At 36.7% G+C, this 27,549-nt stretch overlaps 1 protein-coding gene across 2 annotated transcripts in view; it reads left to right on the forward strand.

Moving 5' to 3' along the window:
- The window catches only part of RBPJ (recombination signal binding protein for immunoglobulin kappa J region), a 63,793-nt gene that overhangs the window by 26,723 nt on the left and 9,521 nt on the right, over positions 1-27,549 (forward strand). For both annotated transcript variants that reach the window (XM_063336675.1, XM_063336674.1), the window contains 7 exons: positions 6,059-6,097; positions 9,447-9,542; positions 20,147-20,312; positions 21,420-21,594; positions 23,127-23,264; positions 23,478-23,590; positions 25,729-25,869. In XM_063336675.1, coding sequence (XP_063192745.1) covers positions 9,454-9,542; positions 20,147-20,312; positions 21,420-21,594; positions 23,127-23,264; positions 23,478-23,590; positions 25,729-25,869 — 822 coding nt within the window. In that variant the 5' untranslated portion in view covers positions 6,059-6,097; positions 9,447-9,453. The remainder of the gene's footprint in view (positions 1-6,058; positions 6,098-9,446; positions 9,543-20,146; positions 20,313-21,419; positions 21,595-23,126; positions 23,265-23,477; positions 23,591-25,728; positions 25,870-27,549) is intronic.

A 27,549-nucleotide genomic window follows, 5' to 3' on the forward strand; every position in this document is an offset into this window, starting at 1 on the left:
CTTTTGCTTTTGCCTCTCTGGAGAGCATTATTTACAGAAAGATCTGTGCTATTCCTACTGGATGCCAAAAATTGTGTCAGTCTGTAGGCCAAGTGCAGATAGAATTCTTAAGGCAAATTGCTAAAGTTTGCCTCTATTTGGATGTTGTGGAAGTATTTTTTTTTTTTTTTAAGGCTTCTGGGCTCGATAAATAAAGGTGAATGGACTTTCTCAGGGACTGTAAAAAGGATGTTCTTGGCTGAAGCCAATACCAGAAAAATTTGAAGTTCATATTCCAGGCAGGAGGATGCTAGAGCAGTTTAGCGACCACAGATTTTCAAAGCTGAGGATGGGACAGCATGTGATTTTTTTTTCCTTTTTTTAAAATAGTAATTTTGTTCTTGCAAATGGCAAAACTGTCTTGGTTAATCTTATTTTTCCTTCCAAAGTTGATTTGACTTATAGAACTACTGAAAAAAAAATTTAGCCAAAACAGGGAAGTTTATGTATAGAAAGTAACACTGTTTGGTGCTTTTAGTAAAGGCATATAATAACTGATAGATGTGGGGGGTTTTTGTGTGTTTTCGCTCCTTTGTACATCCTGGAAACAGCGGAAATTCATATTCCTGCAGCCATAGAAAACTATAGTATAGTACATATTGTATCTGAGCTAGGAATTCCAAATAGGATTTGGCATTCTGCTATTTTCTGAAAACACTTGAAACTTAACCCTGTATGTTGTGTCATGTTTTTACCTAATCAAAGAATATAAAAAGTTAGAGCAAAACTAGTTAGTGTTCTTGTAAGATTAATGTTAGTGCACTTGTTCATTTCCATAGTTAGTTGAGGGTCAATAGAAAGAAGAGTAAATTCGCTTCCCGTTCTGTGAATGGGGAAAAGAAGTTTGAATAAAAGTCTGAATGGCAAACTGGGACTTGCTAAATGAAAAGGATGGACTTGAAAAGAAGAATGGTTTGGGACATGATGTGGGAGAAATGTGCAAAATGGAAGTGAAATTAATTTATGCAAAACATCAGAAGACAAATAAAATACATGAAATAATAGAATACAAACTAGTGGCTGGAGAAAATATAGGACTGGGAAAAGAATTATTAGAAGTATAACTTGTTGCAACAGCAAGTGATTATCGTGTGACTGATGCTCACATTCATGTTTGCAGTGCAGTGTGTTAGGGAAATACTAATAAACCACAGTTTGCACTGAATTAGTTTTGTGAATTGAAACGGCAACTTGGCTGTATGTCCAGAATTCCAATACAGTATACCTGAGACAGTGTGTAGTCTTGGGTAGTAAAATAACAAAAACAGGAAAGGAACTTGGTGAGCATTCAGATATAATGATATATAATGTACAATTAGGATTTCAAATTATATATATTCAGCTTGTTTAATAACCACTGTTGTAATAGAACTGATGTGTTTTTAGTTTCCTCTACTATATATTTTTGTTATCCAACAATCTGCATACTTTCAAGACGTAAACAAAGAGGAGGAATAGAATTACTGAATATAAAAAGAAATTCCAGAACAGGGGAAAACCTACGCAAGAAAAATGTTGCAGTCTGTCATCTCTGACAGGTAACTTTGAAATGTCTGAACTGGCTCATTTCTCAACATGCCAATCAAATACGAAAGTGTGAAATAACAGCGATCATAGCTTGTACAGTGTCTGTCATTCGGTACAAAACCATAGATAATGTGTTTCTGGCACTCTCATGTGGGCTGTCTTAACATCAGAAAAATTAAAAGGCCTCCTAGTCTCCTACATGGTAGTTACCGATTCTTTCTTGTACTTCAGGTTGCATTGTCAATACAGGTATCTACGTCAAGTTGCCAACATATGGAAAGAGTAAACCAGATGAAGCATTAAATGAAATACATGTGATACCTTTTCTTTTTTTTCTCCTTCATGTCAATGTATCCCTTGAGTTTTGCAATGTGACTGAAAATCTGGCATCCTAGATGCATTTGCTGCTGTGGAATATATCAGATTCATAACAGTATACATACTGGACCATGCCTGCTAGTTGTCAGTAATGGATGATTAAGGAAAGAATATGAAAGATGGTAAATATAGGCTGTTGTTTTTTTTTCTTGTGGTAACTTTGCAGCTGGTAGAACATGGTTTATGTTTTCCTGAGAACAAGGTTGTAAAACATAGGTCAGTATGCTGAGTAGAAGCTAGTGGAGTTCTGTACCAGACTTCTGTTTAATCTTTTGAATCCATTTGTGTTAGCAGCCTCCACAACATCACAGAATCATAGAACAGTTTGGGTTGGAAGGGACTTTAATCTAGTTCCAACATCCCGACATGGGCAGGGACAGCTTCCACTAGACCAGGCTGCTCAAAGCCCCATCCAGCCTGGCCTTGAACACTTCCAGGGATGGGGCAGCCACAGCTTCTCTGGGCAACCTGTTCCAGTGCCTCACCACCTTCATGATGAAAAACTTCTTCCTGATATCTAATCCAAATCTGCCTTGTTCTAGTTTGAAGCCATTACCGCTCATCCTATCAGTACATGCCCTTGTAAAAAGTCCCTCTCCAGCTTTCTCGTAGGCCCCCTTCAGATACCGGAGGGCTGCCATAAGGTCTTCTCAGAGCCTTCTGTTCCCCAGGCTGAACAACCCCAACTCTCTCAGCCTGTCTTTGTAGGACATATCCCCTAGCAATATGTTTCACAACTTAGTTATAACAGTGAGCAAGGAAAAAAATTGTTATTCTAAAATGAAATTTTCAGATATTGGATATGTTTCTGAATTACTGTGTTTGTGAGAAACAGAAAATAACAATCTCCTTTTCACATTTTGCATATCTTTTATTAGTCTCTTAGGTCTTTGCCTCTGTCACTTTTCTCTCATGCTCTCACTCCCACTAAAGGGTAAAGAGTTTTATCCAATTGCATATGAAAACTATTTGTGGTATCTTTTATTACTTTGAGATGACTTTTTTTCCACTACGTTTTCAGTGAACTTCAGACAGTTTTCAGAATTGTGGGTGTGTGGCAGAATGACATGGTAATGTCTATTGAGAGAGTGAGGTTTTTACTGGATGTGTGAGAATGCAGTGTCCATCAACCTTATTCATGTACATATTGGTCACTTATTTAAATGATTTGATTTATAGTATTCTTGTGCAAGTCACATTAATTTTTCCTAAAACATGGTTAGCCCTGTGAAAATGTCGACTAATCTAAATGGTTTATAGGTCAGGTCTTAGAGTTTTTAATTCTGAATAAGGGAGGTTCTACAGGAGCTGTTCATTGACATCATTAACTGATAACCATCAGTCATCTGTCAAGATGATATTATTGAAGAAAAAGTAGCTGAATTTAATTTAGAGACAGTAAAAAAGTAGACTTAAAGTAAATGTGAATATGGAATGATTTCCTATTTTATCTCTCCCTTTAATGTGTATTGAAAGAATAATAAAAGATCTACCAAATTCAGTTTGCATCATCTCTTTGGAAGGTTCATGTTGCTAAGGGTAGCATTTATATGTATTCAGAAGTTAATTGCAGTGACATCATTAACTTTATTTTGGATAGAAGAGTCTAGGGAAAGCTGGCATGTGATTTACAAAGGTACTGTGCTGAGCATCAGATGATCAGAGTTTACCCTGTGCATCTCCAGAATGACTCAGTGCTTTATCTCTGCCTCTGAAGAATGGTGATTTTGGTACTTTTTCCTGTGCTGTATATTCAGGATTTAACTAAAGGAAAAGATGTGGTTTATTTCTTTAAGTAATTGCAACTGTTTTGTATAGATGCCTTGTTAATAAATCTTTTTTTAGGCAGCAATAAGCATACATGCAAGGGGAATGTATCTGCTGTGCTCAAGTGTTCTACATGGATAGATGTTGCCTTAGGGGAGTCTGAGATTTTGTCTGGGAGGTTTTTTTGTGTTAATGCAATTTCTGATGTACTGGTGTCCTCATCTTGGATTGTATCTCTTGGCCACAGTACAAGTGTGGGGTACGTAATGCCGCCTTTGCTCCAAAATAGGCACCTCTTAATCTTTTTTGTGGTGAATTACAATGTGCAGAGGGATTGAAACAAAGACTGTAGTTCTACTCAAAATCAGGGAGCTAATCTATAGGGATGTTGATTGCCTGTAGAGTATTGCTTAAAGGTAATCTGTTGTCTAGTCAGTGAGTCACAGATGGTGAATCCTCTGCCAGATGTAACGATCCTAGGTCTTCAGGGGAGAACGGTAACTACATAGATAGTACTGGGGAGGGGGGGGAAATGCACACCTACTCACACTGTTATCCAGGGAAAATCAGAGGCACAGGGCATGCTTGGGAGATGAAGCTAGGCAGATCCTGAAAAGATAAGCGGTAGAAGCAGAAAGGCTTTGGGATATAACTTTCCTGCTGCCAAACTGCAAAGCTGTTTGGGTTTTCTAGTTACCTTTCTGCATTGCAAATATGACAATGCAGTGATACATACCACAGAGAAAAATACAAATGAAGTATGTGTCCAATAGACCTCGAAATTTAAAATATAAAAAAAAATCGTGCAGCAAGAATTTTAGCTTCACTGTTTCATTTAAAGTTAAAATAAAGCCAAACAAGTGAACAGTATACCACCAACAACAAAGTAAAACATGAAAGGAACTTCTGTCTGGTTGGAAAAATAAATTTTAATTTCATTGTTTAAACTGAAAAAAAATAATTTTTCTTTATCTGGTTTATTCAATTCATCTACATAGAGTGGACTACCAGTACTTTAGAAGTCCAACTTCAAATTTGCTGAATGTTCTTGACACTGTCTTTTCAGGATAGTGCTATTCTGCTCAACGATAGAAATGGCAATAGCTATGGATTTTTACTTTGTACATTTATAGAATTACCCAAAAGAAATTGGAATGTATGAAATCATTCCACTACCAGTTGCTATATGAGTTCAGGACAGATCCACTGCACGAACAGGGGAATTTCTTGTCACATCATTTAATGATCAAGTTCTTGTCGAAGGCTCCCCAGGACAACAGTGTTGTAGGAGAGGTTTTTTTCACTATACAGGAAGCATAAAGGGAAAGATATGCCCACTTATCAAAGAGTTTGGCAAGCCATAGAGATATTTATGAACACTGGCAGCAGAAGCAGAGTCTCTAATGCTCTGTTTATTTTTAGATAGAAAGGTGTTAAGCTAAGCCTGCTCTTTTTTTTTTTTTTTTTTTTTCTCTTTCCTCTTAGTTCTCATTTTAGCTTGTGCTTATACTTCCTTACCAGGTTGAGCAGATGTACATTGCAGATGTACGTGGCTGGGTACAGCCTTCCTTTTTTCAGGTGTTTTACCTGACCATTTTGGTTTAATCTGAGGATGTTTTTGTTAATGAAAATGTGTCTGTCCTGTGTAAATTCAGTGTCTTTATGTAAATAAAGACTTTTATGGAGAGTCTTAACCTAGTGTAAAGAGTGTACTCTCTCAAAGAACAGTATTAAAGCACTGAAAGAAATACGACTGTCTCAAAACACTTTATAGCTAAAAAATGTTAAGCGTATAGCAGGATATTTCTTGATTATGTGTGGTTACATTCCATGAGAGAGATTTTTCTTATCGTTCTGTACTGGCACGTATGAAATACGTTGTCATCATTTTTGTAAGTTGTCACTGAGGAAAAACAGATTTCTGAGAAATTATCCTGATGGGAAGCATTCACTGTGATTTGCCAAATCGGAGATAAGTCTGTTAATTTCTGTATATTGATAATAACTGGGGTTTTTGGCACTTCTGATCAATGCTATGGCAGAGATCTCCTAGTTATTTACATACTTGTGATATCCAACCTTTTCAAAAGTGATTCGGAGAGAAAGTAAATGTGACTTTAGCAAATAAAGTTATCTAGTGTTACAAATAAAAAAAGGCCTCAGCTATTGTGGGAAGAGTTTTGGCAACGAGGTGGTTGATATTTTAATAGTAATCTATCTCGGAAATGTCAAAGAAAAGACACAAAATTCCAATATACTTTTAAAAATCTAAAATTGGGATGGTATTTCACTGTAAAATTATGACTAAACACTTTTGTTTTAAGTTAGCAACTTCTTATTTTTTCAGGAAATTTGGAGAGCGACCTCAACCGAAACGGCTCACCAGGTAAGCATTAAAGAAATTCTGTTTTTAACAGTTTTCTAAAGTTACCCTTTTCATACTTAGAAGGATTTCTAAGTTAAAAATTTGTGGCTTGCTAATACTAGAATTTTTAAATAGCAAAACTTTTCAATTATTGTATACAATCAGCAGCCAGAAGTAAAATTTTGAACAGTGAGTAGTTTGTTTTTAATATGATACCCAAGCCTTTGTAGAAGTGATATTGACTTCACATATCAGTTATTGTAGATTATTCGGTAGGATGTGAATCTGCTTAGTTTTAAATCACCAGGAATGAGCTGGATTTCTTTTTTTTGGTTAAAAGTGTCTGGTGAGGTTGGGTAAAATAACACTTTTTACCGCCATAATCCATCTGTTACCTTACTGCTGTCGTGCAGCAGGTAAGAGCGAAATGAACACAGTTCTGTCAAGGAGTGATCTTAACCAATTTTGATGACACCTAAACAGTCAGAGATAACATCAAATAGTACCATCAAGTCAATACATTCTGAAAAGTGTGTGGAGTGACTGGAGTACGCTGCCTGATTTGCTCCTGGTCTGCCTGGGCAGTATTTGTACTAGAAGCTGTTAAGTAGTCACCATTTTTTCAAACTACTGTAGCACAGTCTGTGCAATTATTTATTATTCTGTGCCATGAACTATGCTGATTATAGGTAGCTACTGAGTTTAAAATCTACTGGTTTTTTGAAGTACAAAAGATGTGCGATTTTTTTATAGTTTTGAGTGGTAATAGTAGTGTATAAAGACATGGAAACCCATTGTCACTCTGGCCTACTTTTTGTTTTGAATGACGTTACGATGCCTCATGTAAAGCATGCGGGGGGTGCCTGGGGGAGTATTTACATTTTGTGTTGAGGAGATATCTGTCTCATTGCATTTCTGGATAAGCATCAGGTATAGCTTTTGTCATTGTTAAACTTCATTTCAATGCAAAATTGATCTAAATTGATCTATACTGACTTATAAGTAATTGAACAAACATTAATGTTTCCTGTTGACTTACCTGTCTTCACAGGTATTTAAATATACTAAGTTTTAAGTAATGAACTGGTTTCTGTCTTGAGCAGCGATAGCTGTTAGTATCACTCTGAAGTTACTGATAGAATTTATCTTCCATGATTTAAAAAGAACAATGACTACTCAGTGTCAGGTCTTTTAACTAAGTTTTCTGTTAACTACAGTGACTCTAAATTTTATGTGCAGGATTTTAGCTACCAGATGTGCCAGGTGCTCTTTCTTCTGAGTACAGGGTAGGCATCTGGGAACTGCTAGCCATCCTTCGAAGCAGTAGCTTGTAAACCTTTTCTATGCTGATAGAGGCTGGAAAGAAGCAACCTGACTTTTTTTCTCTGAAGAGAAAAAGGCTGAAACAGAAAAATCGTCACAGAAATTTTTGAGTATGTTTTGTTTATGTAATATTAAAAAATGTAAACCTTTAAAGACACCAGTTCAATTACTGGAAAATTATTCTGCTTTTTTGTGTAAAGGCAATTCTGTTTGTCTAAAATCTATTCGTCCTCGTGCAAGCTCCAGTGGAACAACACAACTTTGTTCATACTGTGCTAGTTGTTTCTAGACGTAAACTATAATAGTACTTAACTACCTTCATGAGAGTTTTAAGATTTAATAATGGATAATGTCGTATAAGAATTGCAATGGTTATGTGTTTTCTTTATCAGTGGGAAGGGTTGGAGGAGAACATTCCTAGTTCTCCTAGAAGCTTGGATCGTGCAAGTCCGCAGTAGCAACAGAACAGTAGAAAAGGCAGAATTTCTTCCTTGTCCAATGCTAAATAAACATTAGATACACCTAACATTTTTGTGTGTAGGTTGCTGTTTTTGAGTGGGGTTTTTTTAATGGTAGTCAAGTCAAAAGTTTTTAGTATGACATGTTCTTAATTTAGTATAACAGTACTCTTAATAGACTATTTCAAATTGTCAGATAAAAAGTTTTTAAACCACTTAAATGTAGCTAATGTATATCATACTGAAATGTATAATAATCATTTCACAATGAATTATGTTTTGTCGTTTAAAATATATTCTTAAACAGTGGTTGTAAATAAAATAAGTCTGCGTGCTTTGAGACAGTTCTTCCATCTGTACTTTCATGGATAAACAGTTTTACCAATGTCAAATATAAATAGATCGAGTTAGTCCAAATTTAAAACAATAATTCAAGTCTTTTGTCAGCTCTTATATCCTGCTGTTTACGCAGAAAATCTAGCACACTGATCACTGCCTTATGCAGGTATGACAAATGCAAGAATTTGCAAAACATCATTAGCAAAGCTGGCTCATTGTTGTTGTCCAGCTTTCCCCCACCCCTCCTACTTGCTTTCCTCTATTAAACTCTATGTAGGGATTTCTTTTGGAAAGGAGTCTTGCCAAAAAATACTGCTTTTTATCTTCCATCATGTTTCACTGCAAATGTTTGGTTTTCTGTATCTGTCCAAGGGGAATTCAACAGTTGGGTGCAGTTCACACAAAGAAACCCCAAAAATCCCTCTTCTGTAGGGTTTCATGTCTTTGTATAACTTCCTGCTAAATTCATAATTTGGTTGATGACCTTGAAGATGAGTGCATTGGTGGGCATTCAACCTGCAAAAACTCCTCCAGGGACTTAAAAGTGCTCCTGTCAGCACTCTGACACAGCGAAACCCTAGGGTGTTGAATTTGGCATGCTGCTTAATGAACAGTTAGATTATTATACAGAAGAATGATAGGGTGTATTGTTCTCTTACTTCTCTCAAGGAATTGCTGTTGGTGTGTTTGAGGTAATTATAGCTTTTATGTGACATCTGTCATTAGTGATGATGAACGATAGAAAAACTAATTTATTTTTTTTACCTGATTGTATGCAGGAAGTAGAGGCTTTCTCCAGGAAAACAAATGAAATAATAAGCTGAATAATGTAAATTTTTCTTAGTATCTTCCCAACCAAAAGAAAACTCCTATATAAACATTGCATTGATTTTGTTAATAGCTTAAAGAAAAGTTCAGAAATATTTGCCATTATCATGAGATGCTAAATTGGTTAAGGAGACAATATTGAATTAATAAAGTGTGTTCTAATCAAATATTTGTGTCACGGTACTTTATAAAATTGGGCTTTGAACAGACCCCTCCTGATAGCTTCATGCAAGATAGTTGCTTCTTTTTGCTGTATAATTGTCTTAAAAAACATAACAAACTCATCTGGACCCTGTTAATAGTTGCCTTTTTTGAATTTCAGGTGTTTAGGGTTTTTTTGTCCTAAAGCTGTCTTTGGATTATTATAATTACAAACAAAACCAAAAGAACTTTCAAAGCTTATTTTCTCTTTTCATTTTTAGGGAAGCAATGCGAAATTACCTAAAGGAGCGAGGTGATCAAACAGTGCTAATACTCCATGCGAAAGTTGCGCAAAAATCATATGGAAATGAAAAAAGGTAAGTCTCTATTCTTTCCTGGCTTCCCTCTGTAGCTTCTAGCTAGGGAAACTATAGCATGTAGTCTGGTGCACAGTACACTGCAGAGTTCCTGACATTGTACTGCAGTCTGAAGAAACATAAACCAAAATGTGTTCTTGTAAACCATTTAATTATGTAAGAAATGCTGCAGACCTGTGGCATTCAATGTAGCGATGCCTGTTCCTACCAACAGGTCCTCTATCTGTGGGTGAAGTTTTTCATCCATTGAACTAAAATGGGTCTAATTTTAAACCTTCCATTTTAAGTCTGGAGTAAACAAGGTAATTAAGGGTGACTATTTGTAGAGGAGTGTTTTTCCTGAGTAGTTTCAAATTAATATTAAAGGGAAATTGCTAGCCTCAGTAAGATACTTTTCTGAATCAGATCTGTAGTAACTTTAAAAAGAATGACAGGTCAATCATAGCCATATTTATGATAAACAGTCTCTTGTAAAAATCAGTATAGTACAAGTTACAATAATAGGTAGTTTTCGAAGGGACAGAATCTACAGGAAGATGGGAGGATGAATACTTTTCAGGCAAAGATGAATTTCCTCCAGTCTTCTCTGTGATGTTTTTATTGCGTGATTAGTAGAAGCAAATAGGATGGTCCTTCATGTGGAGATTTCTAGTCCTCTCATGATGAAATAGAATTTTCTTTAAATATAAATGATACTTTTCTACCTTAAATGTCACAAAAATGAATAGCACAGTATTTGGTTAGTTTTCAGATACTTTGTATTATTATTTGTTCACCACAAAAGACCATGTATTTGGCACATTAATGGTTTTGAAGTTTTAACCTTTCTTTCGTCACTGTTGTGTAAGTCCTGTTAAATCACTATGGTTTTTTACTATTTTCTGAGATTTGAGATTTTAATGTATTTATGTATGAAAGCATTAGAAACCAGGAATGTTAGGATTAAGCCTACAAAGTTCTCAGTTCGTTCCTACCAGTCTAAATCACACTTCCTGATGTTTGTGAATCAGAGAGACAGACTGTATTTTCAACTGTTCTGCAGTGCTCGGTGCCTGAGTACTTGCCTTTCAATGTGTGTGTCGTTTCTGTTAGCCAGTGTCTCAAGTCCTTTCTTTGGGCAGTGTCCAGGTTCTGCAGCTCCAGGGAATTGTTTACTTAAAGTCTTTTTTAGATCTTTCTGAAATTCTTGATGAGAATCAAAAGAAAAGTCAGTGAAAGAGGAAGGAGGAAGGGCACTGCAGCAGAGAAGTATGCTGTGCATCTGCTATGTAACTGTACAGTGCTGTTGCTCACTGGCACGCTTAAATGCAGAAGGGTTGCAATGTAAGGCCTTACAAGCAGTAAATGATCACTTTAACCCCTTGCAGCAAACTCGACAGCCAAAAAGATTTATTGTGACAATATAGGGATCTCTGATCGTTATCTTCTCAGATTGTATTTCACTCAAGACTTTCATAGTTAACTCATCACTGCGGGTGAGTTAAGCATATTACTCCCCAAAAATGAGGGGTGTGCCTGCAGATAAGAAAGTGACTTTCTAAACAGTGTATCTGTAACTTCAGTCAGTTTGTTCTCCTGGGGCCAGAGCAGTTTGTGAGCAGGAATATTTTGCAAAGCTGTCCTGTGTATCGTTACTTTGGAGAACAAATTGCATTAAAAGAAGGGAGAAAATAAAAAGATGAAGTATGTAATTTTGATTATTAAAAGTTACATTACTGTTTGGGAAACTTACATAAGTGTTCTGAAGAATACAGGGCAAAGCTTCAAATTGGTATTTGTTAACAGCTTCTAAAGGCTCCTATGTGCATTTCATGACATTGTTGTAAATTCCTGTTTCCTTGGATATACGTGTATACTTCAGTTGATGCTGTTAAAGGCACATATACTACCCAAGTACTATTAATGTTCAGCAAACTAGTCATTCTTTTCTCACTGCTTGAAATGATTGCTAACTGGAATTAGTGAGGCGCAGTTCAGTTGCACGTCTCATCACAACGGCATTTTTTCATGAAAGGTATCTCAGATTCACCTCTTTAAAAATGGAAGCATGTCAAAACGAGTGTAGAGAATTTCAGAGCTTTGCAAAAGACGACTAGGAATGAAAATGCTTGGGTGTTTAGTATAATGTGATGGTGAAATGATTGTCATTCTGGTATGGGTATGAAATGCAAGTTTGGAATACATACTAAGCTTTCATTTTTCAGTTGAAATATTTTAGGGTTTTTTTACATTTTAACGCACCGTTTAGACTGTCTCTGATACTGTTCTGCTAGTTCCCAGACTGCTAGCATCAGTAATGATGTCCTGTTGTTATCAGTGTAAAGAAAAAATGCCAGTTATTAAATCCTTAGATCCATGTGTGCCCTAAGGTACTTAGTGAAACTGAATGATATATTAGATCTTTTCTTTCCTCTCCTTTCCTTTTTTTTTTGTGTGTGGGGTTTTTTTTTAATTGCTTCTGTTTTGTTCATAGCAGAACATGCCCTTTGGTTCTTCATATTGCTGGACTGAGCAAAATTAGTAAAGGTTTAAAGCTGCTTTATGCAAGTGGTCAATCAAGTTTTCAACAGTTTTACATTAAATTCCATGTTTGAAGTGAGTAGTTTTGTATACATCTGCTTTATAGACAGAAGCCTATTTCCTACCTGTTTTTATGGAGAAATTTTATGTCTTCCACAGGACTTGATTATGGCATGGATATAGTCTGGTTAATTTTTGATCTGTAAAGAATAAGTTAAATTGCACTGTCTTTGTAACTAAGAATTCAAGTTACAAAAGGAATTACTTCTTAAATTTTACATGTATTTCAAGTACCTATAGAACGAACTTCTGCTTTTTGTTACAGTCTTTAAACCTTGTTTGTTGTGAGGTCATGGGAAATATTTATCATTAATAAACTTCGCATGGCATAATTAAAAGGTTAGCACAATAACTACCTTTCAGTGTTTTGATGAGGCTTAGTAGATGGTGAAATAATGTGTTGAAAACTCACTGTAGACGGTGTAGATCTCACACAGTGTGGTCTGTTTTTTAAACAAGCCTCACAGAAACACAATTCCAAGTTGTTGCCGCGTGGATGGAGACTTTCTTTCTGAGTTAATTTGAGAGTGTTCTTGATACTTGTCCCTAAATAACAGTAATGAAGGGAGGTGGTGGCTTTGTTTTTTGAGTAGACTCTTCTTATTAGCCTTTCTCTTACTAAAGTTAACATTGGTTAGTTTAACAAAGAAGCCAGGAGGTAAGAAGCTCAGGGCTGGACTTTAGTCGAATTTAAGACTTTTTGCTGAATGTTTTCTGTTGGATGGCTGTCAGCTGATAGAGACTCAGGTGATGTTTATTCCTGATGAGTGTGGGTGTTTGGCTTGTGTTTCTTGTGTTTTTCCCATATTTACTGCTCACTGAGACTTCTCTCTTCAGAGTCTGAACAGTGTGAACATTCAACAGTTTAAAGGACTGAAGTGTTTTGGATTCCAAGACATGGTTCATCAAAGACTGTGAACCATATTGGTATTTGTGGGTTACATGCTGGTTTGAGTTTAAACATTATCAATCACTACAGATTTGCCTGAGAATTGTCTAGCTGAGAATGATCTTGTTTTACGGCTGTTAGTGAAGAAGCTCCTGTAATTTCTGTTCAAATATTTCACTGAACTGAGGGTGCCTACCCTCTCATTAATGCTCTTTTTATTGAGAGCGTAAGCCTTTTCCAGGGCTTACCCCATGGCTCCACTACTTCATCCTTAGCACCTAGCACCTAATGATTTTTCATTTGTTTTTTTGTTGTATTGAATTCTTTAGTTCTTTCAGCTCCTAAGAAGGAAGGAAGACTGCTGAGTAGTTTCATGCTCAGAACAATGGGGGTAATTAACAAACGCAGCTCCTGCCTTGACTGACTCAGAATTGACCAGCAGGTACAAAGGAAAACCTTCCCTGCTAATGTCACCCTGAACATAAAGAAAACCAGCTGGTAGACACCTCTAAATCCTCCTGAAGCCAAAGACTTCTGTGAGATGAACACAGGGATGACTCGGATGATTTGAAAAAGCAAACCTTTGTGAACAGAAGCCTGTGGTTTGAAAAGAGTATTGAGTGCATCAAAACTAGGTAGTAATGAAATGAGCTGATTTTATTTTACTTTCTACCCCTTGCTTCCTGGCAAGTTCAGTTAGGGTAGCTTCTCTACATGAATTACTATATTTCCTCTGTATTGATTGGCCTGAATTGACTGAAGGAATATTGTTCACTCTCTCAGTGATTATCTGATCTAAAACAATATTCCAGGTGGTGCCAAAGACTCAACCTGTTCCACTTTCTGTTGCAGTCAAGACTCAGAAACCACTAGAAATTATCTTGTTCTTCCCTGCAAGTCATTCAGAATAAAGGGGAGCATCTGTAGGCAAATCTCAGCTTGGTTTTCTTGCTGTGGAAAAATGTTCAGCTTCCAGTTTGATGGAAGAGATCTGTCAGAACAGATGAGTAACAGTTTGCTTGTTTGCTGTACTGAGTTAATGAGTCTGGAGTCTAACATGAGGTTGGTGATACTATGGTCTTTCCTCACTTGAGTGGCCCATGAAGTTATAGTGCAAGAAGGCACTTTTTGGAGATCGATGCTCTGACCTTTCCTGGCTAATATCAGTCCCAATGTTACCTTCATTTCAAATGGCCCATCATTTTAATTACACCGATCACAAATTCTTGGAAGATGCATAGGAGAAGAGTCATAGAGAGTCTCTTCTGAGAAAACAGGAGTCCACAACAAAGTGTTGTAGAGGTATGTCAAATACATGAAGTATTTGCAGAGACCTGGTATCCCAAAATGTTACCCTGGTTCAGTCACTGTGCTTTATGTCAGCAAGTAGGAAGCACTGATCTTGTCACGCAGCTCTAACAAGTGTGGAATCGGTTTTGTCTAGGAAAGACATTCCTGGTTGTTAGACTCACAGTGGTGATCCGTAACAGATCTCATGTGTTTTTTAGATCAAGTTGTTAGGTGTTTACCTCACGGAAGAATGTCCTGTGTTGTTTTACTGCCCATTGAGCAAGGAATTACTGGTCTGCTTGTGGCATACAGAAGAAGTATTAAGAGAATATGTTATAAATCCAGTGAGGAAATTACATCCTACATAATTTTCCACCATTACTTCTTGTACTGAAAATTCTGAACAAGCTCAGAAGAACCAGAAGCAGCGCCTTTCCCTCCAACATAATTTTCTTTTTACTATAGGTCAGATTAATACTTCAGAAGAATTTCTGCCTCCTACTCAGTCGTACTTTAGTTTTGTGGTTAAAGAAAAAAGAGAGGTAGGCCCTGTAAATCAAAGGTCGAAGGAAGAGTGTTTTCATTTGTTCCACCAAATATTGTCCTACCATATTTCCCATCAGTATTACTGGAACTTACTTTACCTAATTACCTTACTTGTTTTGGGGAGGTGATTTTCTTTTTCTCTTTTCCTCTTTATAGTTATCTGAAAACCAGCCTCACACATAAACATTTACATTCATATTTACATCAGGAATGTTTCATTAATGAGAGAACTTGTTTCCAGCAGTTATTTTATACATATCAAAGACATTTTCTTTGATCCTCTGTGATAATTAGAAATGTGAGAATACTCATGGTTTACTCACACTATATTGGATAGAAAATTTATGGTTAATCTCTTCTATACATGGGTTCCTGGGGTTGTAAATATGAAGTAAAAAGCCCCCAGACTGTACTGGTCTGTATGTGAATGGTGAGGAAGAGGCTGACGCATAAGAAAACCCATTCACATTGTGAGTATCCAGACTCTTTCTTCCTATTTGGTTGTTTTAACCAAACTTAAAATTGTCTCAGCTTCAAAATTTTATTTCTTTGTTCAATGTCATAGTTTTCTAGGCTTTTTCTCTGTGTTCTAATTGGAAAAGAGCGCTTCAGTTGTTGTGGGTTGTTTTCTCTTCATCGGTGGGTTAAAGTTTGTTTCTTACAGGTCTTCATTGCCATCTAGCGGCCTAGTTATTCAAAGGACTTGGTTTAGAATAAAGATGAAATGAAAAAGGATATGAAAAAACTTTGGGATTTTTTCTTGTGTTCTAACCAGTAAGATAAATACAAAAGAATACAGGAGGAAGAAAGGTAAATGTGATGTTTATCATGTTATACCTACTTGGAATACAAGGGGTTTGAGTTTTTTTTGTAAACCATTGCTACGTTGATAAAGGTTGATATTAATTTTTAGTCTGTGTATAATTTCTGTATTGGAAATAGCTTATAATTGTTGAGAAGAAAATTAGCGGGATACATCCATTAAGACTGAAAGGATCTTGTATTGTCATTTGAGTTTGGGAGTTCAAAAGCTGACTAGATATGTGGTGTGCTTTTTCTGGAAATCTGAGTTTTGTTTCCAAAAGATGAGCTCTTGAATAAATGCATCTGTTACTTGAAGTTTCTTCCCCCCAAAATTACATTTCCTAACCTTGGAATTAGTTCATAAGCCCCATTGGAAAAGTATTGTTCATCAAGGACCACCATCATATTTCCCCTGTCTGGGATGGGAAAGTAGAGCAGGCCTCCTAAACAGTACTTGGGCACAGTCATTGCCCTTGCTTGACCTCTTGCCAGTCTAATAAAAATGTCACTCTTTCTTATCCGTGTATATGTATATTTTTTTAAATGCTATCACAATTGTCTACAGTAGGAATTTTCAGTGTAATGCTAAAGCTGTTATTTCTTGCTTTGTTTTGCATTTCTCTTTTCCTAAAACATGCCGAAAGTTGCAGCAATCAGTAGATGAGCCTCAGAACAGATTTTTTTTAACAATAATTATGGTATTTATGTATAGATGTGGGATGATATAGGGCCTATAAATTAGATGGGTCATGTAGAAAGTAAATATACACCTTGTACTTTAATATGAATTTTATGATCTTGACCATTGTTGTTGCACTGTCTCCCTCACAAACGTAAGTCCTCTTAAGATCATTTTTCCTTTAGGGTAGAGAAGTGTTTGAGGGAAATTAGGTCATGTCATCTGTGCTGTTTGAAGTAAATGCAATTGAAAAGTAAGAAGTGCATTCCTGGTTTTGAGATCAAAAATTTGTAGTAGTAAGAGGAGGATTTAATTGGCAGGTAACAGAAAGGTTCTTAAATATACCCCTGATGCATCATTCAGCATCTTCATGAAGAAAGCTGGAACAGGTTGCAAAAGATAAGAAGCAAAAGGCATATTAGTAATCAAGAAGGGGCTACACAGTGTGTGCTGTTCAATAACATTTAGTACTGCATGCTCCTCCTGTTCATGGCGATCTTCTCATGTCAGATAACTATAAGTTTCAACTTTATGATTTATGGCTGGGCTGGTGGAAGAATTCTCTTGTGCTGCTACTGTGAAAGTGTTAAAATTTATTTTTTTAAGTAGTTCATTGTGTAAAATCTCAAGTTCACAGTTCCATCAGGAAACATCTGCTTTGCAAATTGGCAAATTTCTACCTGTTGCCTTGGTTCTGTGTTCTGCATTTTCAATTGGAAGAAAAAAATTCCAGAGCCTTCATATGACCCATAGTTACCCCAAAGAATAAAATACAAATTTAAAACTGATGCAATAACCACATGAAAGAATGTTAGTAGTTAAACTTATCATAGAATCATAGAATGGTTTAGGTTGGAAGAGACCTTAAATATCATCTAGTTCCAACCCCTCTGCCATGGGCAGGGACACCTCCTACTAGATCAGGTTGCTCAAAGCCTCATCCAGCCTGGCCTTGAACACTTTCAGGGGTGGGACATCCACAACTTCTCTGGGCAGCCTGGTCCAGTGTCTCGCCACCCTCATGATAAACTTCTTCCTGATATCTAATCCAAATCTGCCTTGTTCTAGTTTGAAGCTGTTACCCCTCATCCTGTCAGTACCTGCCCTTGTAAAAAGTCCCTCTCCAGCTTTCTCTTAGGCCCCCTTCAGATACCGGAGGGCTGCCATAAGGTCTTCTCAGAGCCTTCTGCTCGCCAGGCTGAACAACCCCAACTCCCTCAGCCTGCCTTCATAGGAGAAGTGCTCCAGCCCTCTGATTGTCTTCATGGCCCTCCTCTGGACCCACTCCAACAAGTCCACGTCCTTCTTGTGCTGGGGACTCTAAAGCTGGATGCAGTACTCCAGATGGGGTCTCATGAGTGGAGTAGAGGGGTAGAATCGCCTCCCTCGACTTGCTGGCCACACTTCTTTTGATGCAGCCCAAGGTATGGTTGGCCTTCTGGGCCGTGAGTGCACATTGCTGGGTCATGTTGAGCTTCTCGTCCACCAACACCCCCAAGTCCTCCTCCTCAGGGCTGTTCTCAATCCATTCTTTGCGCAGCCTCTATTTGTGTTTGGTATTGCTGTGACCCAGGTGCAGAACCTTGGACTTGACTTTGTTGAACTTCGTGAGGTTTGCATAAGCCCAGCTCTCAAGCCTGTCCAGCTCCCTCTGGATGGCATCCCTTCCCTCCAGAGTGTTGACTGCACCACACAGCTTGGTGTCGTCGGCAAACTTCATGAGAGTGGACTCAATCCCACTGTCTATGCTGCCGACAAAGATGTTAAACAGTACCGATCTCAGTACCAACCTCTGAGGAACACCACTCATCATTGGTTTCCACTTGGACACTGAGCCGTCAGCCACAACCCTTATCCACTGTGTGGTCCATCCGTCAAATCCTTGTCTCTCCAATTTAGAGACCAGGATGTCGTGTGGGACAGTGTCAAGTGCTTTGCATGAGCCCAGGTAGATGACGTCTGTTGCTCTCCCCTTATCCACCAACACTGTAACCCTGTCACAGAAGGTCACCATTTTGTCAGGCAACTTTAAATAAACTTTGAACAGTTTACTTCTACAGGCGGCCTTCTGTTAATTCATAATTCCCTATTTATCAAAATTTCTATACTTTAGAACAATGGGAAGGCAATAAAAGGAGCAAATAATTATTATAAGTCTTTGCTGAAATGGATTATCATAATGGCGGAAATATAGCATTTGTTTCTATTTGTTTGGAATTATTAATTTTAAAAAGCAATCTGTAGGAGCAGTTTCACAAATTAATTTAGTGGGCTTCTCAAACATGCACATCTTTTGTTGTCACATGGCAAATTAATTTCTACAAATTCTCTGTTGTAGGCTGTCTTTTTTTCAAACCAGAGCATGATACTTTTGAAAGATGTTCATAGATATTTAATATTGGTATATCATCAGTTTTGTTGTGTTTTAAAAAGAGCAAAATCAAATGAAAAATTTTCACTGTGGACTGATTGGCAAGATAGAAAGTTGGATTATTTTTTTTTTTGCCTGTGGGGGTTAATTTTTGCTTGTTATCGTAACCACTGAGACATTTTGAATTGCAGTAAAACTTAAAATTAAGTTGCTTGTTTCTGTAGCAAATAATATGTATTAATTGTGTGCACTAACTGAAGTGATTACAAATCTTTCCTTTTATTCATAATCTTAATATTTACATTTTATTATTATGTGATTATTAACTCAGGACTTTGGTTTCATCTTTTAAGAATTCTGTTGCTTAGAAAAGCATTTTATATCTGTTAAAAAAGGTAATTTTATTGAACAAGTGAGGTAAAGAAGTGTATTAGACTTGATTTTCATACTAAAGGCGATTTCCACTAATCAAGGCTTATATAGTGTTTAATAGAAATATTCCATGAATTCAGTTGTCCCAAGCCAAAGTTAAAAAAAATCCTACCTATCTACCTGCATAAGGTAGGTAGGTAGGATTTCAGAAGTGCCAGGTTAAGCACTACTCTCTAATTTGAAATAAACATAATAAATAAAAAATTTTTCGCTTATCCACTCCCTTCATCCCTCTTTAGCTACCTCACAATTGGATGTACTCACTCGGCTTTATTAACTTGGATCTTAACTAAATGATGATAAAAACACTGCAGCTGTTGGCTAAACTAAAACCAAAAGTGGTTAGGATTTTCGTTTTAACAATTTTGCAGAAACTTCAAGACCAATACATTGTATTCTAATGCTGCGTTCAATTTTGAACGTGGTGCTGTATGTAGCATCTAGACGGATTTTAGTCAGTGCTATTAAAGACTAGATTGTATCTTTTACTAATGAAGATGTAAATTCATCTATTCCATTTAAAAGATGAAAAGAGGTTTATGCTTGGATGGAATAGACTCCCTCCTTGCTAATGCTGAAGCGCTAAATGTTTAGGAATTGTACTCAGCAGTTGTCCATTTAATGAGTTTGTGGAACTGTTCAATGTTTATTAATCGCTGCATCATGTTAAGCGCCTACAAAAGCAAAATGCTGCCATCACTTGCAAGGCCTTTTCACTTTCTTTGAGAATCTTTGTAAGGGTAGAAAGCATTACAGAGATGCAGGCTGTTACCTGTCATATGTTGAACTAGAAAGATACTCAGTGATAGTGCATCTAATGCTGACATTCCTTGCTTTTTCTCTTTTTTTGGTTTGCATTTTAGAAAATCTTCAAGGCAAATGAAGGGCTTGCACGTATAAATTCAAATGCAAGGTGTGAATGGGCTGAGAAAGCTTTGCATACACAACAGTTTCTGTCTCAAGAATTTTCTTGAAAGCTGTGTGTAATATCATAATGCATTTTTCATTTTCAGGTTCTTTTGTCCTCCTCCATGTGTGTATCTTATGGGCAGTGGATGGAAGAAAAAAAAAGAGCAAATGGAACGGGATGGTTGCACTGAGCAAGAGTCACAACCTTGCGCCTTCATTGGAATAGGAAACAGCGACCAAGAAATGCAGCAGCTGAACTTGGAAGGAAAGGTAGAAGAATTGTAATAAACAACTCAGATGACTGCAAAGGATATTATAGCTACGTGGTGCATCTCTCAAGGAATACCCTTGCTTATTTTTGATCACTTCTGTTATACTGTAGCAGATATTACATAAGTGGCTTAAAATAATCCCTCAAAAGTATGTAGAACAATCGAATAGGTGGATTTGGTTCATGGGATCATAGCAGGGGACTAACCTTTCATTTGTAGGTTGTTAATTCGGAGTCAGTAGGTTATTTGGTAGGCATCAGTGGTTAACTGAAGTAAGGTTTCTGGCCCGATCTCAGTGGCCCTCTCCCTGGCTTGCATGAATGGATAATCTCATCAAGGAAATCGCTGAACAACATCTGCTGCTAGAAGTGGTCTTTAAGCCCCTTTGCATAAAAATATAATTAAAATAGCATCTTAGTATATGTAGTAGATTTTTTTTTTTACAGTGATATAAATTGCTACAAGGGTTGTTTTTTTTTTTTTTTAAAGATATTTGTGATGACTTAAACAGTTGGAATAGAACTGGCAGCACATGAGGGTTCATCTTAGCTGGTTGTTTTATTAAGCAGTGTTTTATAGCTACCTAGTAGCTAGTAGTATTTTTGAGATTTTTATTTTTTTTAAGCTCCCATCGTCACCTAGCATAAACACTTAGCTGAAAGTAACTTTCTAGTGTTTTAAAACCCAGTCATCTCTCATCTTTTTGAGACATTTGGCTCAACACATTTTCTGCACAGGCAGCCTCTTGTGCATGCCCAGCGTACTGTACATGCCTGCATAGTTCTATTCCAATATAGTTTTCAGTAGTGCTCTTAACTACCACTCAGAGATGGCTTTGACACAGCTATAGTCTCCAATTATCTGTTTTCCAGTCTTGGTGAGGGTCTGTAGGAAGCAGCTAAAGTATTGAAGTCAGGTGCTAGCCTTCACAAAGATAAACAGTAGTCATAAAAGATATCCATATAGAAGAGATGGAAAAAGCACTTTCTGGTCTGTTTTAGGAACTATTGCATCAGTTTTCCTGTTTTATTCATAATTAAATACACATAGTTGCTTGAACTGGGTTGACTTGAAAGAAGAAACAACAGTGTGTTTTCACCTACAGAATTATTGCACTGCCAAAACATTATACATATCAGACTCAGACAAGAGAAAGCACTTCATGTTATCGGTAAAAATGTTCTATGGCAATAGTGACGACATTGGTGTGTTCCTCAGTAAACGGATCAAAGTCATCTCCAAACCTTCTAAAAAGAAACAGTCACTGAAAAATGCAGACTGTAAGTATTTTACAGTTCTTCTCTTTATGTAGCAATTAATTTTGCCTCCTACTAATTTTTTCTTATGTATTCTGAGGTCTGACTACAAAATATATACAACGAAATTTTCGATTTCTGTTTTTTTCTAATGTATTTCAGAACTGTACACATCAGTGTATTTTAAAACATTCCAATATAGATAGGTTACACTGAGTTTTACGCAGTCACAGTTGATTATTTAGTAAGTATAAAAGGTCCACCAAAAAAATTTTGTTCTGAGGAGTGAATCCATTTAGACAAATGCATAAGAATGCTCTGCCTCAGCTTTCTAAGCTGTTGGATCACTTAAGCTGCCATGATCTGGTGTCGAGGATGTTTTGATCAGTATCAGAGATAGCTTTTAGATTGTGTTAAATGAGTAGCATCATGTTATCCAAAACTGCACTTTGTCACATCACAGCCACATTCTTAGTGTCTCATGCCATTTTCTTGTTTTTATTTTTAATATGTTTTGCCTGGTTCCTTTTAAGGAATTGGTTAAGAAATCTGTATGGTGATATTTCACCCAGATTTATTTGCTGACTGTGTTTTTCAACTTAAGATATCTCTGGTGCTAATGTATAATTGGGAGCAATTTTGCTTTTCCTCCAAAGTTTTTTGCCTGCATACCACTGGAGCACCTCAAGAGATACCCTTTTTTTGTTTGTTTGTTTTTCTCTCTCTCTTCACTAGTGCTTTAAAAGGCTCTTCCATCTGTGTTGGGCTGGAACCCATTCACCTATGGAATGTGGATCTCGGGGTCGCTAGCTTGCCACATGGCTAAAGGCAATCTGTTGCTGTGCAGTTCATGCCCGTGGGCTCAGAGTATGCACTGTTGACTTTGTATTCAGACAGATAGTTTTGATGTACAGTGAATATGAACGGAGCATTCCTCGATAGTAAATATGAACCAAGTAGAAGAAACACGCCCGTTTTGATGGCAAAATGCTAGTTGCTGATTTCTTTTTTTAGGGGAACAGACTTAGCATTTCTCTCTCTCTCTTGAATCATAAGTAAGTTCAGATCTGAGAAAATTTCAAGTTGCATGGTTACAATTTTACATAGTTATGTCTGTCTTCCTTTCAACTGATTGTGATTTGTAAGAATAATTTTTCTTTATACTTCAAATATGTTTCAAATGATCACTGAAAGTTGTCCGAGTACTTCACAAGGACAAGCTAAAGCTTCAGCTCAAATAGTCACTTGTTGGAGAGCTATGAACAGAAAGAGCTTTCAGCTGGCAAGCACTGGCCTGTTTGGCTAAGTGGCAAAATTCTGTGAAGTAGCATGCCTTTGGAGAACAGCCACTGTGTATGTTATCCCGCTTGTAATTTTGTGATTATATGTGTGACAGACCAAAAAATAAATATTTTCTAAATTAACCAATAGTTTAGAATTATTTCTTGATTTCCAGTATTCATTGGTTTATTTTACTGTATTTGTGACTTTTTATTACTTTTCTATGTAATAATGAAGTAATTTTATAATCTGAAGTCTGTGTGTGTTCCTTGCAGTATGTATTGCGTCAGGGACAAAAGTGGCACTATTTAATAGACTTCGATCCCAAACAGTTAGCACCAGATATTTGCACGTAGAAGGTGGTAATTTCCATGCCAGTTCACAACAGTGGGGAGCGTTTTACATTCACCTCTGTAAGTAAAAATGAAGCAATATATTTTTTTCACCTATCTCCCTACATCCCCGCAAAAAAAGTCCTGCATTTTTTCCTCCATATTAATTGCCCATATACAGCTTTGTTTTGTTACTGAGTGTATATTTGATGTAGTAGTGTGATGTTAAATGTTCCTCCTGTCGAGAAAAACAGTGATTAAAACAAATACTGTGAAAATTCCTGTTTCACGCAGTGGATGATGATGAATCGGAAGGAGAAGAATTCACAGTGAGAGACGGCTACATTCATTATGGGCAGACTGTCAAACTTGTATGCTCAGTTACTGGCATGGCACTCCCAAGACTGGTACAGTTTAATTTCTCCAATGCTGTAATTAATTTGTAGATGGTTACTTTGTGTAATTGCATAGTTGAGTTTGCATTGCTTACAGTTTTTGTCTTTGTATGTTTACCTTTGGTAATACATGTTTTACATAGAAAATGGCGTTCGTTTTAGTAAAAGCTTATTTTTATATCTGCAGATTAATTCTGTAAGCAAAGAACAGCTTGTAAACTAAGCATAGGGAATTTTTCAGAATTCCAACCTGACAAAGTAGGTTAATCTGCAAGCTGTCCTTAAGAAAATGTCTATTTTGAAAACAGTAATGTAGGTCCCAGTGTAGGAAAATGCTTAAATATTGATATTGAATAGATGAGTAGTCTTTGCAGTCAGTAGGACTGTTGTGTTTGTTAAGTTCAGCACAGCTTTAACAATGCTCTACGGATTTGAATCTAAAAGCACTTCTGTGTACATCTAAGTATTACATAATTATACCAATATCAGTTTGCAAAAGCATTTTGGGCATTTATTAATAGTGTCTGTTTTAAATATGGAACATTGGAAGTGCCTTTGCAATAATTCTTTTAGAAAGAGACAATTTCAGCATTTGTCTTTGTCACAGGTACAAAATTGATTATATATATATATAATTTTGTTTGTGAAACAAAAAATTTATCGCTGGGTACACAGTAATGGCTTTTATAAATAAAGTTAAGGATAATTATAGATTATTTTTTCCCCTCCTGTTTTATACACTTAATGCCAGCCTAACTAGAATTTTATGTGACTGATAATAAACAATGCTTCACTTGAGATCTGTGAAATTGTGGTTTTTCAGCCCATTACGAATTTCATACAAGGCTTTGCTAATTCCACTTTTAACTAGAAATAATTTTTAGAGTGTGCCAATGTAAAAACCAGCCTTCCCTGCAAGCAAGTTCTTGTTCCCCTCCCCAGACTTATTTTACTAGGACTGTAATGAGAAATTCTCTCCCAATATCAAACTTAGCTAAAAAAGAAAATAGCCTGCTCAGAGTAAGTGGTAAAGCATGATCATTTAAATAGATCTTCTTTTTAAAAAAATAAATAAATCACATTATTTGACAGAAAAATCCAGACCTGCTTACTTCTGATCTGTTTCAGTGCACATGACATTCAGTAAGAGGATCTCACTTTATTTGTGGGCTTCATGTTAATATTTTCTTACTGCCAAATGGAGATGCCATCACTTATGATTCCAGAAAACTTATTTGTAGGTAGAAATAGATTAAAACAAATTAGGTTAAAGGTTCCTGTTTTGTTTGCTATTGGGAACATTTGTCATGCTACCTTACAAGATTGATTGAAGGTGATACGATTAAAAGGTAACTTGCAGACGTTTTATTGGTAATACAAAGACCTTTGAAGAAACAAGTTAACCTTGAAACTTATATTGCTAATAATGCCATTTATTATCATTAGAAATCCCAGAGGACATGGTTGGCTTTCTGATTGTCGGCTTAGAAATCTTCAAGCACTTTGGCTGCTGCTTCTGCTGATGTTGCATAAATGAAGTATTAAACTTTTTTCTAGAAGTTGAGTTAAAATTCCAAGCTACAGATTTCCACTGTCTGTAAGGGAATAACTTTTTTAATTTTTAAAAATAAATTAGTGTAACAGCTCTGAATTAAGTCAGCAGATTTTTTTTTTTCACTGAACTGCCAGATGTAACAACAATTGTTCTTTGCAGTTGTCTTTATGTAATATTTAATGACCGACTATTGTTAAGATATGCTATGATTGTTGTGTTTGCAAAACTGTACTTAAGGACATCTCAATACCTTTAAAGTAAATCCTTATTTTCAACTGTTCTCATTCAGCAACCAGTCTGCCACAGAGTGTTGTTGATGCTGTCAATGGTGGAAGCTTCTGTAGAAGTCTATTAATACTTGACCTACTGCTCTTTTGTACCAGGAAATGGAACAAAAGTAGATTCTGCTGAAGCTTCAAGTTTCTTCCCCACTCTTATAGCAAAAAAGATAAAATACATATGCATGCAGCACATTGAAGCTGTAGTACTGAGTGTAACGACCTTTCACTTCCTTTACTAACAGTACATATGTAATCTGCAATGTAATGAAGTACAGAAATTGTCCTAAATATATATCTACAATTTTCATTCACAGATAATTCGAAAAGTAGATAAACAAACAGCGTTATTGGATGCAGACGATCCAGTATCGCAGCTCCATAAATGTGCATTTTACCTTAAAGACACTGAGAGAATGTATTTGTGCCTTTCCCAGGAGAGAATAATCCAATTTCAAGTGAGTTGTTTAAAACTGTTTCAATAGATGAGAAGCGTGGTTGCGACATTTTCCCAAATACTCCCAAAATATGTATGAATGCCAGTTGTGCAGTTGGTTTTGAATTGTGAGTCTAATATTTTGTTTTGAAAAGGCAGAGGATGGAAAGCAACAAACTTTATCTGTCCCTTTCTAAATCTGTTTTTCTTTCCCCATAACGTTCTTCCATGTCTGTCTAGACAATGAATTCTCTTTTCTCCAGTGGAAGAAATGGAAACACCCTAGGAACTTGTGCATGCAGTCATGATACTGTGACTTAGTGTGTTGACATATGCCAGTGGAGTTTACACCACTTGTGTGTCCATTTCTAGATTACAGCAAATAGGAAACGATACAGTTCATGATGGTCTTATTTCATGATGAATTTATCAGAGTTGCAGTGCCTTGCGCTTGGCTAAGAGCATAAACATAGACAGCTATGGCAGTTGGCCACAATAATTTGTAAAGCCACAGAAATTTGATTTGTCTGTGAAGAATGTAGCTCTGTCAGTCTTCAAGTATTTGTTTCTTCAGTAGGGGGAGAAAAATGTCCCTAGCAAATTACTATGACAGGAATAAACCCTTGAGGAGAACTGTAAAAAAAATAAATAAAATACCACAACGTACAATTGTTCTGACAGCTTAAACCATATGATAACAAATTATGCTTTAATCCCATGTGTATGTTAGCATGGTTTTAGCAGACTTTCAGCATGGTAATTCCTGTAAGAGTAACAAGACTGTGGCCAAGTTCAGGCCTACCTAAGTATTGCAATTTTCTCTAAACATCCAGGGCAGCTCAAATAGCAAAGGGTGTTGAGAGATAACGCTGTGCTCCAGGAGGATGGCCACACTTGGGAAAGACTTGGGACTTCCTTAGGAGAACAGCTATAGCTTCTTGGGTAAGGAAAGGGGGAAGCTAACTTCTTAAAGATTTCCCTTAATTTAAGGGAAGGGACAAGAAGGATTGGTAAAGGCTCAGTTGACTTTTATCCTGAATTGGGATGATGGAAAAGAGAATATGGGAAGCTTTGTTCATATTTCAGGAAACACATTCATGACTTGTGGCTCAGAAGGGACCAGATAGCACATAGCAGAGATACATCTATCAATATACTTTCTTGTAAAGAAGAACGGACCTTCATCAAGCTATGCAAGAATTGCAGTAACTCAGGATCAGCCTTGCCGTTTGATCTTTCTGAAAGTGCTTTGTGGGAGGGGCTGAATGCAGAAGCAACTCTTCCTTCTCTGACAGTTGCTTTAGTTCAACATCCTGGAATTGCCTGTGGGACTACCCGGGCATCCTACCACTCTTGAGTTTCTGCAGCACTTGTGGAGCCCAATCTGTTAAGAGCTCTGAATTTTCCACCTGGGTGGGGCTTAAATAAAGGACAACCCACTATTCTGAATTCTTGTAGTGGAGTAGGTACCTGCTGCTTCTACTTGTTGAATAAAATCTGTTAACTTGCACATTGGGCTGTCATTACTCTTTGGTAAGTGAAATCACTATAGAAGATCAATTCTTTCTTACCAGTGGCGGCAGAGAAGTCCCATTTTAGCTATTTTTTTCCTTTGGATCAGAAGACCAAGACCAGAGAAACAGGCATGCGTAGCATCTTTCAACTGCCTGCTTTTAAGCATTTACTGTTGAATACTGTGCCT

Source organism: Chroicocephalus ridibundus, chromosome 5 (assembly GCF_963924245.1).
Source record: "Chroicocephalus ridibundus chromosome 5, bChrRid1.1, whole genome shotgun sequence".
In the NCBI taxonomy this organism is placed as follows: domain Eukaryota; kingdom Metazoa; phylum Chordata; class Aves; order Charadriiformes; family Laridae; genus Chroicocephalus; species Chroicocephalus ridibundus.